The 11,810-nt window shown below is 48.8% G+C and overlaps 1 protein-coding gene across 1 annotated transcript in view; it reads right to left on the bottom strand.

The window, feature by feature from the left end:
* LOC107116065 (signal transducer and activator of transcription 4-like) overlaps positions 1 to 11,810 on the bottom strand; it is a gene marked incomplete at both ends in the record, with an annotated part of 17,628 nt that overhangs the window by 1,596 nt on the left and 4,222 nt on the right. Inside the window, 3 exons of the mRNA XM_015417927.1 lie at positions 3,012 to 3,078; positions 5,871 to 6,062; positions 10,257 to 10,393. Of these exons, the coding sequence (XP_015273413.1) occupies positions 3,012 to 3,078; positions 5,871 to 6,062; positions 10,257 to 10,393 (396 nt within the window). The remainder of the gene's footprint in view (positions 1 to 3,011; positions 3,079 to 5,870; positions 6,063 to 10,256; positions 10,394 to 11,810) is intronic.

Here is an 11,810-nt window from a genome sequence, read left to right as displayed (position 1 = left end):
CTTTTAAATTCTGGCTGCGCCTCCTCTATAGAAGTGAGCCTAATAGTCTCATCACTTATATGCTATGCGAATCTCACCTATCAGATTGGTTGACACGTGTTGAAGGGAAAATTACACTGATGGGGCTCAGCATGGATGATTTGATCCTTCTTTCGGAGAAGTACGCTTTTGGCATGATTAAACAGAGACTGATCGATACAGAAATGGAAGAACTTAGAAGCCTTGCTAGTGGACATTGCTCTCCCATTCATTGGGGGATTTCTCTTAACGGGCCGCTGCGGACTCTAATCTGGGAGAACCGGGTTTGATTCCCCACTCCTCCACTTGCACCTGCTGATGTGACCTTGGGTCAGTCACAAGCTCCGGCACAGCTGTCCTTGAAAAAGAGCAGTTTGTGTCAGAGTTCTCTCAGCCCCACCCACCTCACAGGGAGTCTGTTGTGGGAAGGGGAAGGGAAAGGAGTTTGTAAGCCGCTCTGAGACTCCAAGTGAAGGGCGGGGTATAAATCCAATCTCTTCTTCTTCTTCTTCTTCTAAACTGGCTCTCAACAGAACCTCTGTCGGAGATATTGGGTGTCAGCTATGCTGCCATAAGGGTTGGGGGTGGGGGTGCTAGCTTGCCAGGACTACTGCATTCTTTTTCAGCTTCTGTAACGCTCCTTGCAGGTGGAGTGTTGTGCCTGGGATTCTAGGGAACCGTGGGAGCGCTTTCGGTTCTCAGCTTCGGCTCTAACGGCCTGGGGCTCCTCCTCCCGCGCGTGGGAATGTGGCTAATTGGCCTAAGGAAGGGTGGGGGGTGCATACGAATACCCTATATCCCATTATGCTTGTAGGGGCGACGCCATTCTTAACAGTGCCTTTGTTAATGCATCTATAGCTCTTCAATAAAGTATAACCTTTCCATGAAGCGTATCCTCAGTTGTTGGCTGTGGAACCTGACACTGGGCCGCCTACTCCCAGAAGAACCCACCTTACCACTGCGGTCACTTTCTGAGGCCTCACTTTGGGTGCCCCCTGCCTTCAGGGATAGCAACCTGAGGAAGGGCTTCTGTGAAGTCCCTCCCAAGGGGATATTCGTTTGTCCCCTTCTGTTGCCATCTTCTGCCAGCGGGTGAAGACTTGTTTGGTTTTAAGGACATAAGAGACGCCAATGTTGGATCAGGCCAAAGGCCCATCCAGTCCAACACTCTGTATCACACAGTGGCCAGAAATACCAGTGCCATCAGGAGGTCCAGCAGTGGGGCCAGGACATTAGACGCGCGCCCCCACGCTGTTGACCCCTCCCCCAAGCACCAAGAAGACAGAGCGTCCCTTGCCCCGGAGCCCCTATCTATAGGTAAAGGTAAAGGTTCCCTTGCTCGAAAGCCAGTTGAATCCAACTCTAGGGTTGCGGTGCTCATCTACGTTTCAAAGCCAAAGAGCCAGCGCTGTCCGAAGACGTTTCCATGGTCATGTAGCCGGCATGACTAAACACCAAGGCGCACGGAATGCTGTCACCTTGTGGCTAATAGCCACTGATGGACCTCTGTTTTGTCTGGCATTCCCTCGTGGTCCCTCCTTCCTGCCCCGATCTTCCTAACTGATCTTCTTGGGTTTTCAGAGATGTGTATTTCCAGTGTGAGTTTTAACTTGTTTTATGGCCTATTTTTTTTATCCAGCCCTGTTTCTAGTTGTCCGCGGCCTTCAGGGGTCTTGACTGGGCCAAAAGAAGGGACATAAACCCCGTGAATAAATAAATATCGCCTCAGGAATTGTAAAGTCGGTACTGAAAAGGCCAAGGCCAATGGAGGGAACTGGCCCAAACCTGTACTGAGAAGGTAGAAACCATTATATTGAGGAGGAATTTCTTGTTTATTATTGGAGACTGACGTAACTGTGACTGGGTTCAAGGGAAAGCGGATGACGTGCAAGACGAGGGAATTTGGATCCAGGGACAAAAGAGAACCAACCACTAGGTTCAAAGGACAGATGAAATGCTATGGGGGCAAGTTCAAAACTCCTACTCATGAGCAACCAGACGGGGAACATAAGAAGAGCTCTGCTGGGTCAGACAAATAGTCCCATCTATTCCAGCATCCTGTCACTTGGAAGCTCCCCTCGCAGACCATTTTGTTTCCAAAGGACATAGATATGATGACTTTAAATTTGTAGTTCTAGAAGTCATTAAATCTAGCAAATATGATAGGAAGGATATGTGAAAGGTCCTTTTGAAAAGAGAAGCATTCTGGATATACAGACTCAACACCATATATCCACATGGTCTGAATGCATCTTTAGATCTGAGTTGTTTCCTATAACTCTTTTTCCTTAGTCTTTCCATGTTAGGACACCCAGCCATTGTTCAGTTTGTATGTAAGTTGATTCTGGAGCAATCCATGATGGTGTGAACATAGATAGTGGCCAACCAGTTCCTCTGGAGGGCCAACAACAGGGCAGAGGGGTTGAGGCCTTCCTAAGAACATAAGAGGAGCCCTGCTGGATCAGACCAGTGGTCCATCTAGTCCAGCCTCCTGTGTCTCATACAGTGGCCAACCAGTTCCTCTGGAGGGCCAACAACAGGGCAGAGAGTCCGAGGCCTTTCTAAAAACATAAGAAGAGCCCTGCTGGGTCAGACCAGTGGTCCATCTAGTCCAGCCTCCTGTCTCACACAGTGGCCAACCAGTTCCTCTGGAGGGCCAACAACAGGCCGTAGAGGCCGAAGCCTTCCCCTGATGTTGCCTCCTGGCACTGGGATTCTGAGGTTGACTGCCTCTGAACGTGGAGGTTCCCTTTCGTCACCATGACTAGTAGCCACTGATAAATCTGTCCTCCCTGAAACTGTCTAATGAATCTGGAGAGTCTGGTCTTGGTCTGTGCTTTATGACTGATCAAGCACTAGGAACGAACGTTGAGAAAACGGCAGCTCAAGGAATTTCACTTCTCGGCTAAGGACAACATTCTGATTGGGCTGGTCTCCGAGACTTCAAAAGCTAAGAGGCCTGGGGACGACTCGTTAAAATAATTGGTACTTACATTTTGGAGACTGGGATAAATACAGAGGGGACGTAGCCTTTGTCTCCTCCTTCCGTAGGTCTTAACACTGAAAGAAATGCAATAAAATAAATGGGTAAATAAAACCGTAGGCTTTTGTTCATGGCTTCTGAAGATGCTCTGGTTTTCAGCTTGCACTGGAAAGGAGCAAGAGTCCAGTAGCACCTTAAAGACTGACAAAATATGCGGCAGGGGAGGAGTTTTCATGAGTCACGGCCTCACTTCTTCAGATACAGCTCAAATAGAAGTCCATCTGTCCTTCTATCTTGGAGACTGGAGTCCTATTGTCATTCGGCGTCTGAAATCCCTCCACTCTCCAAGATAGGACAGATGGGGTGCGTTCAGACGGGGCATTTGCAACGGAATAGGTGCCGGTTGGAATCACACGTAGAACATCTGCCTTCCGTCCCTAACCATTGCAAAGAGCTTTACACCGTTGTATTCTGCCACTAGGTCCCCAAGTGGTGGTATCCTGAGTACAACGGTTGTAATCGCTTTACCCCCCGTCTGATCGCTCTCCACTGTTGAGAAACAACTTCCGTTCGGAAGCCTGAGGCTTCCGATTTTTGCCCGCCATTTTTTTTTAAAGGCGATATGCGCTTGGGCGAAGCTTCGCCCTGGCATTTGTTTAAAAAAAAGAAAAGGGCCTTAGTTTAGCGTTTCGGAGGCGTCCGGGACCTCAGGGAGGCTACTTTGCTCTTTAAACTTTAAAGGTAAATCCTTACCTTTAAAGTTTAAATGTAAGACTGGGTTTTTTGCGCATGCGCGAAGATCGCCATTCTGTGGATGGCTGCCTATGCGCATGCTCAAACTGAGTTTAAAAAAAACAAACGCCGACGCCCACTGCATGTGAATGGGCTCCGCAGACAGGAGGTAAGTGTGATCGCGTTTCAGCCGGCATAAACTGCACCGGTTCCAACCGGTACATTTTATGCCGGCTGAAACGCCCCATCTGAACACACCCATGGACTCCCATTCTGGCTGTATCTGAAGAAGTGAGCGGTGACTCACGAAGACTCACACCCTGCTACAGATTTTGTGAGTCTTTAAGGTGCCCCTGGACTCTCGCTCTTCTCTACTGCTACAGACAGCCTAACACGGCCACCCATCTTGATCTATCTCCATAGCTTGCACTGGGATGCCACTTGGATATCCACATGGAGACTAGGGTGGATTGGCCATTAGAGCCACTGGGAAATGTCCGGGGGGGGGCACCCTGCTCAAGGTGAGTGGGGGCCACCGCGAGCTGGCAGCTCCTGCTGCAAAGGAGATGAGCAAAACGGCCGTCGCCAGGAGTGCGGCTGGCAGGATCAGCTGCTGCCAAGAGTCCCTGGAAGTCCGTGGAAGCCAGCGGCTACTGCTTCGAAGGAAAAGGGTGCAAGCCAAGCCAAGAGTAAGCATCCTCCTCTCCCCCCCCCGGTTGCGGACGCACAGCCAAGCCGGGGTTAAGTTGGGTGGAGGCAGGAGGGTTGCCCTGTCCGGGGCTCTTTGGGCCTACCAATCTCCCCCCTGCATACGGAACTACATGTCAATCAATCTAGTCTATTGTTCTACATGTGGTAGGACTGTACACAGAACATAAGAGAAGCCATGTTGGATCAGGCCAGTGGCCCATCCAGTCCAACACTCTATGTCACACAGTGGCCAAAATCCAGGGGCCATCAGGAGGCCCACCAGTGGGGCCAGAACTCCAGAAGCCCTCCCACTGTTGCCCCCCAAGCACCAAGAATACAGAGCATGAATACCCCAGACATAAGAACCTTAGAGAAGCCATGCTGGATCAGTCCAATGGCCCATCCAGTCCAACATTGCTCTCTGTCACAAGGTGGCTAAAAAACCCAGGTGCCATCAGGAGGTCCACCAGCAGGACCAGAACTCCAGAAGGCCTCCCATTGTTGCCCCCCAATCACCAAAAGCATCACTGCCCCAGGCATAATGCTGTGCCTTGTTCACGCCATGGTCCCCCCCACCCATGAAATAATTGCACTGAGGCAAGACCTACCAAGCTATGCAAGAAGAAACTATATAAAATTAATCATATTTTAAAAATTAACCTATTCACCATTCAAAAAATTAACCCGCTCTCTATTTCAAAAAGTCACTATTATATATTATAGCTACATTACTATCATGACTATATTTAACGCTCCAAACCTCAGCAAACAACAAACCATTTTACCCTGACATCTGGAGCAGAGTAACACAGGGTGGAAAAGGGGGGTTAATTCTTCCCCTGTTGGACATTTTTCTCACTTGCAGTTCTTCTGCTCAAAATCTCTGCCTCCCAAAACATCCAACCAAGTTGGGGACTCTTGCAAAGTGCACACTAGTGTAATGCTCCCTCTAAGCTGTGGAGTCTTCTGAGCAAAAATTCTACTTTGTGAGCTCCTGGCATTAAAGCTAGTTGAGAGCGAGCGATTTGGCTACTGAATATATTACTTTGCTCTGGAGCCATCCTTCCTGAGCTAAGGCAAAAATGTGTGAGCCAGAGGCTAAAAAACTGTGAGCTAGCTCACACTAACTCAGCTTAGAGGGAACATTGCACTAGTGTGCACTTTGCCTCTAAAGGTCCATCTTTTCTTCATACTTTCTACACAAATTAATAAAACAATCCCCTCTTGAAGCCGTCCATGCTTGTAGCCGCCGCCACCTCCTGTGGTGTAAATGTCGCATTCTCCATCTTTGGTTTTTATTTCTTCTTCCAAGCGTAATGTAATTTCGGCGCAATTACGCCACACAGAGGAGGAATCCACGTGTGGTTTTCACATATCCCAATTTTACGAAGAACAAGGAGAAAAAATAACGTTAATAAGAAAGAGGACCGCCGAACCGGTACCCCACCTTCATTTGGCTGGGAGCTGTAGTGTTTTCCAAAGGCTTTATCTTTGGGGATGTCCGGATAAAGGTACTTCAGTGGGTTCTCCGAAACGTTATCGGCCACAATCACTTTGTAATCCCGCAAGATGTCGGCAAATGGCAACGCGGTTAAACGACCCTTGTTATACGGCTCGACGGAATGGTAAATCTCCTCTCCTGCGGAGACAACAAAGTTGCTGGCAAGGGATGGCAAACTCCCTGAGCCTCAAACCTAATTTGGATCATTAGCAACGAGCAGCATCTGAAAACACGATTCAAAGGTCCCTTGTGCTTTTTTGTCCACTTAAGGGTTCCTGCGCTGACCCTTGGGGACTGGGGTTGCTACAGCAGAAGGCACACCACCGCCAAGCAGTGTTCCCTCTAAGCTGAGTTATTGTGAGCTAGCTCAGAGTTTTTTAGCCTCCGGCTCACAAATTTCTGTCTTCTCTCAGGAAGGATGGCTCCAGAGCAAACTAATTTATGCAGCAGCCAAATCGCTCACTCACAACTTTCATGCCGGTAGCTCACAAAGTAGAATTTTTGCTCACAAGACTCCACAGCTTAGAGGGAACATTGCCGCAAAGGCAATTAAGCAACACACCCCCCCTCTGTATTATGTGTTGGAAATGTATGTGTTTGCAAGGTCTCGGATTCCCGCCATTATAGGGTTAACTTGTTTACCTTTCTATGCTATTGTTTAGACTGACCTGGAAGGGAAACCTGGCACAGAGCCAATGGGGAATTAGCCCGGGAAAAGTAGCTTCTATTGTGATACAGATTGGTTGTTTGTTGCAGGTGACTTCCTTCTAGGGGTCAAGAAGAAGGTGTTTCTCCACCATTGTGAATGTCTCTTGTAACCAATGTTCCCTCTAAGCTGCGGAGTCTTGTGAGCAAAAATTCTACTTTGTGAGCTACTGGCATGAAAGTTATGAGTGAGCAAATTTGGCTACTGCATAAATTAGTTTGCTCTGGAGCCATCCTTCTTGAGCGAAGGCAAAAATGTGTGAGCCAGAGGCTAAAAAACTATGAGCTGGTGCACACTAACTCAGCTTAGAGGGAACACTGCTTGTAACCATGTTTTGTTAGCACTAAGACATAGAAAATGTAGCTCTTACGGTTTGTTACTTTTGTAGCTTCCCTGTGTACCCTTTAGCCTTAGAAATAAAGTATTTTAAAACACAAATAAATCTCTCTTCTCCAGTGAAGCAAGATCCATTGAAACTCTGAGTATTTAAGTATTTTTGACTATTTCCCCAACATTATGTGGGATATTCACGCGGTATTTTTCACCGTGCTCTGTTATCTACCAACAAGGATTTACTTCAGGTCCGTAACCAGGATTTTGTGGCTTGCGGGGCTATTTTTTTTCTGGTGGGGCTGAAGTTCTCAGTGCAGAAGGAAAAGCCATTTCACCAACAGAAAGATCTCTGCATTGCAAGCTGTCAACCACTTGAGATGACAGTTCTCAGCTGCTGCAAGTTAATCACTTCTGCCAATTCTGATAAGACGCCAGCAGGTGCGGGTGATGACTTCTGTAGTCAAGAAAGCTAATACTTAGGCAGAAAAACTCTCTTAAAGGAGTTCGGTTTCTTGACACAGAATTATAAGGGATCCTAGAGGTCACCTACTCCAACCCCCTTGGCTCAGTGTGGGAATTAGTCAACTACAGCACGCCACTCCGCTTAAAGGAGTGCACACCTTTTAAAAATATTTTAAAATGACAGAAAAAAACATTTACAGGAGAAATTCTTGTGCGGCTGATTGTGGAAGGAGGAAGAGGATAGCAGTTCAGACAGCATTCGTAGTTACATCCAGTTACTGAGGATCAGGGGTCATTTCCTGCAGGAGCGCACAGGAGCGGAGCTCCGGCAGTAAAGAGCCCAGGGGGTGGGCACATGTTGTGGGGAGGGGAAGGGAAAGGAGTTTGTAAGACGCTCTGAGACTCCAAGTGAAGGGTGGGGTATAAATCCAATCTCCTCCTCCTCCTTCTTCTCCTCCTTCTCCTCTTTTTAAACATTCAGCAAAACTTCTTGGGGCAGGCCCATAGCCCGGGTTTGGTGGCTTGTGGGGCTATTTTTTTCCTGGTGGGGCTGAAGTTCTCAATGCAGAAGGAAAAGCCATTTCACCAACAGAAAGATCTCTGCATTGCAAGCTGTGAACCCCTTGAGATGACAGTTCTCAGCTAATGAGCTCCCGCACCTCTTTTTCTACTGAATGACCCCTGCTGAGAATGCAGTATCAGGACCAGGTATGGTGTTACAAAAGGACGGATTTTTGAATACCTGCTAACAGTGTAGGGTTGCCAGGCTCCAGGTGGTAGCTGGAGATATCCTGGGATTACAACTGACCTCCAGGAGACAAAGATCAGTTCCCCTGGAGAAAATGGCCGGTTTGGAAGGGGGACTCTATGGCACTATGCCCCCACCGAGGTCCCTCCCCTCCCCAAACCCCGCCCTCCTCAGGCTCCACCCCTCAAATCTCCAGGTATTTTCCAAACTTGGAGCTTCAATCATCATTTGAAGGAAATGGAAGTCAACTAGTAATGCTTATGAAGGCCTCGGCCTCTCTGCTTTGTTGTTGGCCCTCCAGAGGAACTGGTTGGCCCCTGTGTGAGACAGGAGGCTGGACTAGATGGACTATTGGTCTGATCCAGCAGTGCTCTTCTGTTGTTCCTAGGAAGGCCTCGGCCTCTGTGCCCTGTTGTTGGCCCTCCAGAGGAACTGGTTGGCCACTGTTTGACCAGGATGCTGGACTAGATAGACCACTGGTCTGATCCAGCAGGGCTCTTCTTATGTTCTTAGGAAGGCCTCGGCCTCTCTGCCCTCTTGTTGGCCCTCCAGAGGAACTGGTTGGCCCCTGTGTGAGACAGGATGCTGGACTAGATGGACCACTGGTCTAAGCAGGGCTCTTCTTCTAATGTCTGGCCCTGCTTAGCTTCTAAACTCCAATAAGCTTGAGCTAAACTGTTCCAGTTCTGGATTGGGAAATAATTGGAGATTTTAGGGGTGGACCATGACAGGGCAGAGCTTGGGGAAGGACCTCAGCCATAGATTCCACTCCCCACCCCCCAAGCAGCCATTTCCTGATCTTGGAAACATCTGGATATCAATTGTAATAGCAGGAGATCCCCAGGTGCTGCCTGGAGGTTGGCAATCCCACTCTCCCCCAAGCACCAAGAAGACAGAGCATCACTGCCTGAGACATAAGAACATAAGGGAAGACATGTTGGGTCAGGCCAATGGCCCATCCAGTCCAACACTCTGTGTCACACAGTGGCCAAAACCTAGGAACCATCAGGAGGTCCAGCAGTGGGGCCAGGACACTAGAAGCCCTCTCACTGTTGCCAGCCCGCCCCCCCCGCAAGGACCAAGAATACAGAGCATCACTTGCCCCAGACCGAGAGTTCCTACCTATACTTTGTGGCTAAGAGCCACTGATGGACCTCGGCTCCATCTGTTTATCCAATCCCCTCTTGAAGCTGTCTGTGCCAGTTTGATATAATGGTTAAGTGTGTGGACTCTAATCCTGGGAGAACTGGGTTTTATTCTCCACTCCTCCACTTGTAGCTGCTGGATGACCTTGGGCAAGCCGTAATTCTTTCAGAGCTGTTCTCTCAAGGACAGTTCTCTCAGCCCTCTCTCAGCCCCACCTACCTCACAGGGTGTCTGTTGTGGGAAGTGGAAGGGAAAGGAGTTTGTAAGCCACTCTGAGACTCTATGTGAAGGGCGGGGTATAAATCCAATCTCTTCTCTTCTTCTATGCCTGTAGCTGCCACCAGTTGCTGCACTGGGGAGTTCCCCAGTTGCTGCAGCGGGGACCTCGGCCATTCCTCTCCTTCCAATTGCTTCTCCCTTCCCTTCATCTATTTCCTAGCCGCTTCTTGGAATTCAGACCGTGAAACGTTTGTACTCAGTCTTTGCTTTCCACCCTGAAAGATGCCAGCGACTACAGTACGTGTACAATAATACCTCCGAACAATAACACGACGAGCGCTCCACTTCCAAAGAGATGTCTGGCATGGAAGTTCTTCGAAGACACACCTCTTAGATTTGCGCTTCATTTCCAAACTGCTTCTTGCCCAGGCAAGCTCGATCGCATCAGATCTCAGAAGTTAAGCAGGATCAATTCTGGCAAGAACTTGGATGGGAGACCTCCTTGGAATGCCAGAGGCGGGAGGCGGGGGCAGGCTTTACTCAGCCACCTGAGTATCCTCCAGGCCGCCAGTAGGGGTCAGTCACCGGTGGTCGCCAGGACTTCCAGGCACACACACACACACACACGCACATATAAAAATACACACACAAAATCCCCAAACTGCTTCTCGGAGAGTGGAGCTGTTGCCAAACACAACTTTACAAACCGAGCACTTACCACTTTCTGACCTGTAGACCCAAGTAAAAGTAATCCCTCCTAAATTGCTTTCGCTAAACCTCAACAGAAACGTTCCGGGCATCTTGTCCTTCAACAAAACCCGCTGCTTCTCTTTGCTCACAAACCCCATGATGCACCTGCAAACGCAAGGGAAAAGAAATGACGCGTGACCGTCAGAAACGTTAAGAGGAACGCACTTGGCAAAAATATTATGCAGAGATCCGAGATAAGGAGTGGCCGCATTCCCAAATGCTCAAATTAACAATGCAGTCGTAAAAAGAGTTACAACGGACTGAGAAGGGTGTAAACTCTGCACAACTGCAGTGTTAGGCATGCAATCCTATGCACACTTGAACATCACCTCCCAGTGAGTAAAGTGAGACTTGTACACGTGCAGAGGATCACAAGTTCACCCAACAGTTGCTTCTGCAATGCAAAAACTCCCTGGAAATGACCACAAATCTTGCTGACTGGCTGATGGATCATGGCGCAGTAAAACATGTTTCTTTACTGACGTTCTGCTTTTCTCCCCACCTGGGACTCAAAGCGGCTTCGAATACTGTTCTCCTCTGTTCCCTCTCAACAACCCTGTAGGGTAGGGCCAGGCTGAGAGTTCAGGATGGAAGCAGGGTCACTCGGTGAACTTTCGCAGAAGGAGGAGGGATTTGAACCCAGGTTCCCCAGGACCCTAGTCCAGCACTGTCCGCTGTACCATACGGGCTCTCAGCACTCGGACTGTACCCAAGGCGATCCTATTTGAACTCTGCTGTGCAAATCCTCTCACGGCTCAACTGTGGGCGCATGTTGAGGTGACCGTGGGAAGTCGGGTTCTGTGACCTCTTCTGGAGGCGGGGCATCCCCCACTCTAGGGCTGCACCTCCCCGGCACCGATCGGCTGACCGGTCGGGAGACTTACCGGCAGCAAACTGAGGCTAGGCCTCTGTCGCCGGGAACACAGTGACGTCACTTCCTTTGTCCACCAGAAGTGATGTCAACGCATCACTGCTGATGTGTGGATGCTCTGGTAGTTGGGCAAAAACTGTACGGCAACAGGAGGATATCTGTGGCTACCTGTCGGGTCGCCGGAGTCTTTATAAATGGATTTTGATCGTTATACAGTGGAGACACATTGAAGTATCGCGCCTCAGAATTTACTGTCAGTGAGAATTTATTCTCAAGACGATGGTGTACAATTCAATGAAGAGTCCCCTTCTTTCTTCCGCAAAATCTATGACTAATAATGACCTAGTTTTCTTGCTATCAGACAAATCTCCTGAAATTACTGCAGCTGTCGCTGAGATCCTATCATGTGTATGGAAGTTAAGGGTTAGAGACTGTAATACTTACTTTCCCCCCTTTATTTTATTAACTCCAAATGGGTTCTGTTTGGTGGAGACCTTTTTTAGTATGTGTGTATGTGTATATATGTGTGTGTGCGTGTCTAGTTTTTTGAACTATTATGCCATTAAAGGTCTCTCTCTCTCTCTCTCTCTCTCTCTCTCTCTCTCTCTCTCTCTCTCTCTCAATAGAGAGTAACTACGCAATACTGGATTG

The sequence above is a fragment of the Gekko japonicus genome, unplaced genomic scaffold, assembly GCF_001447785.1.
Source record: "Gekko japonicus isolate JY-2015 unplaced genomic scaffold, Gekko_japonicus_V1.1 scaffold6320, whole genome shotgun sequence".
Classification (NCBI taxonomy): domain Eukaryota; kingdom Metazoa; phylum Chordata; class Lepidosauria; order Squamata; family Gekkonidae; genus Gekko; species Gekko japonicus.
The sequence above is the reverse complement of the archived record's forward strand: the minus strand, read 5'-3'. Positions and strand labels throughout refer to the sequence as shown.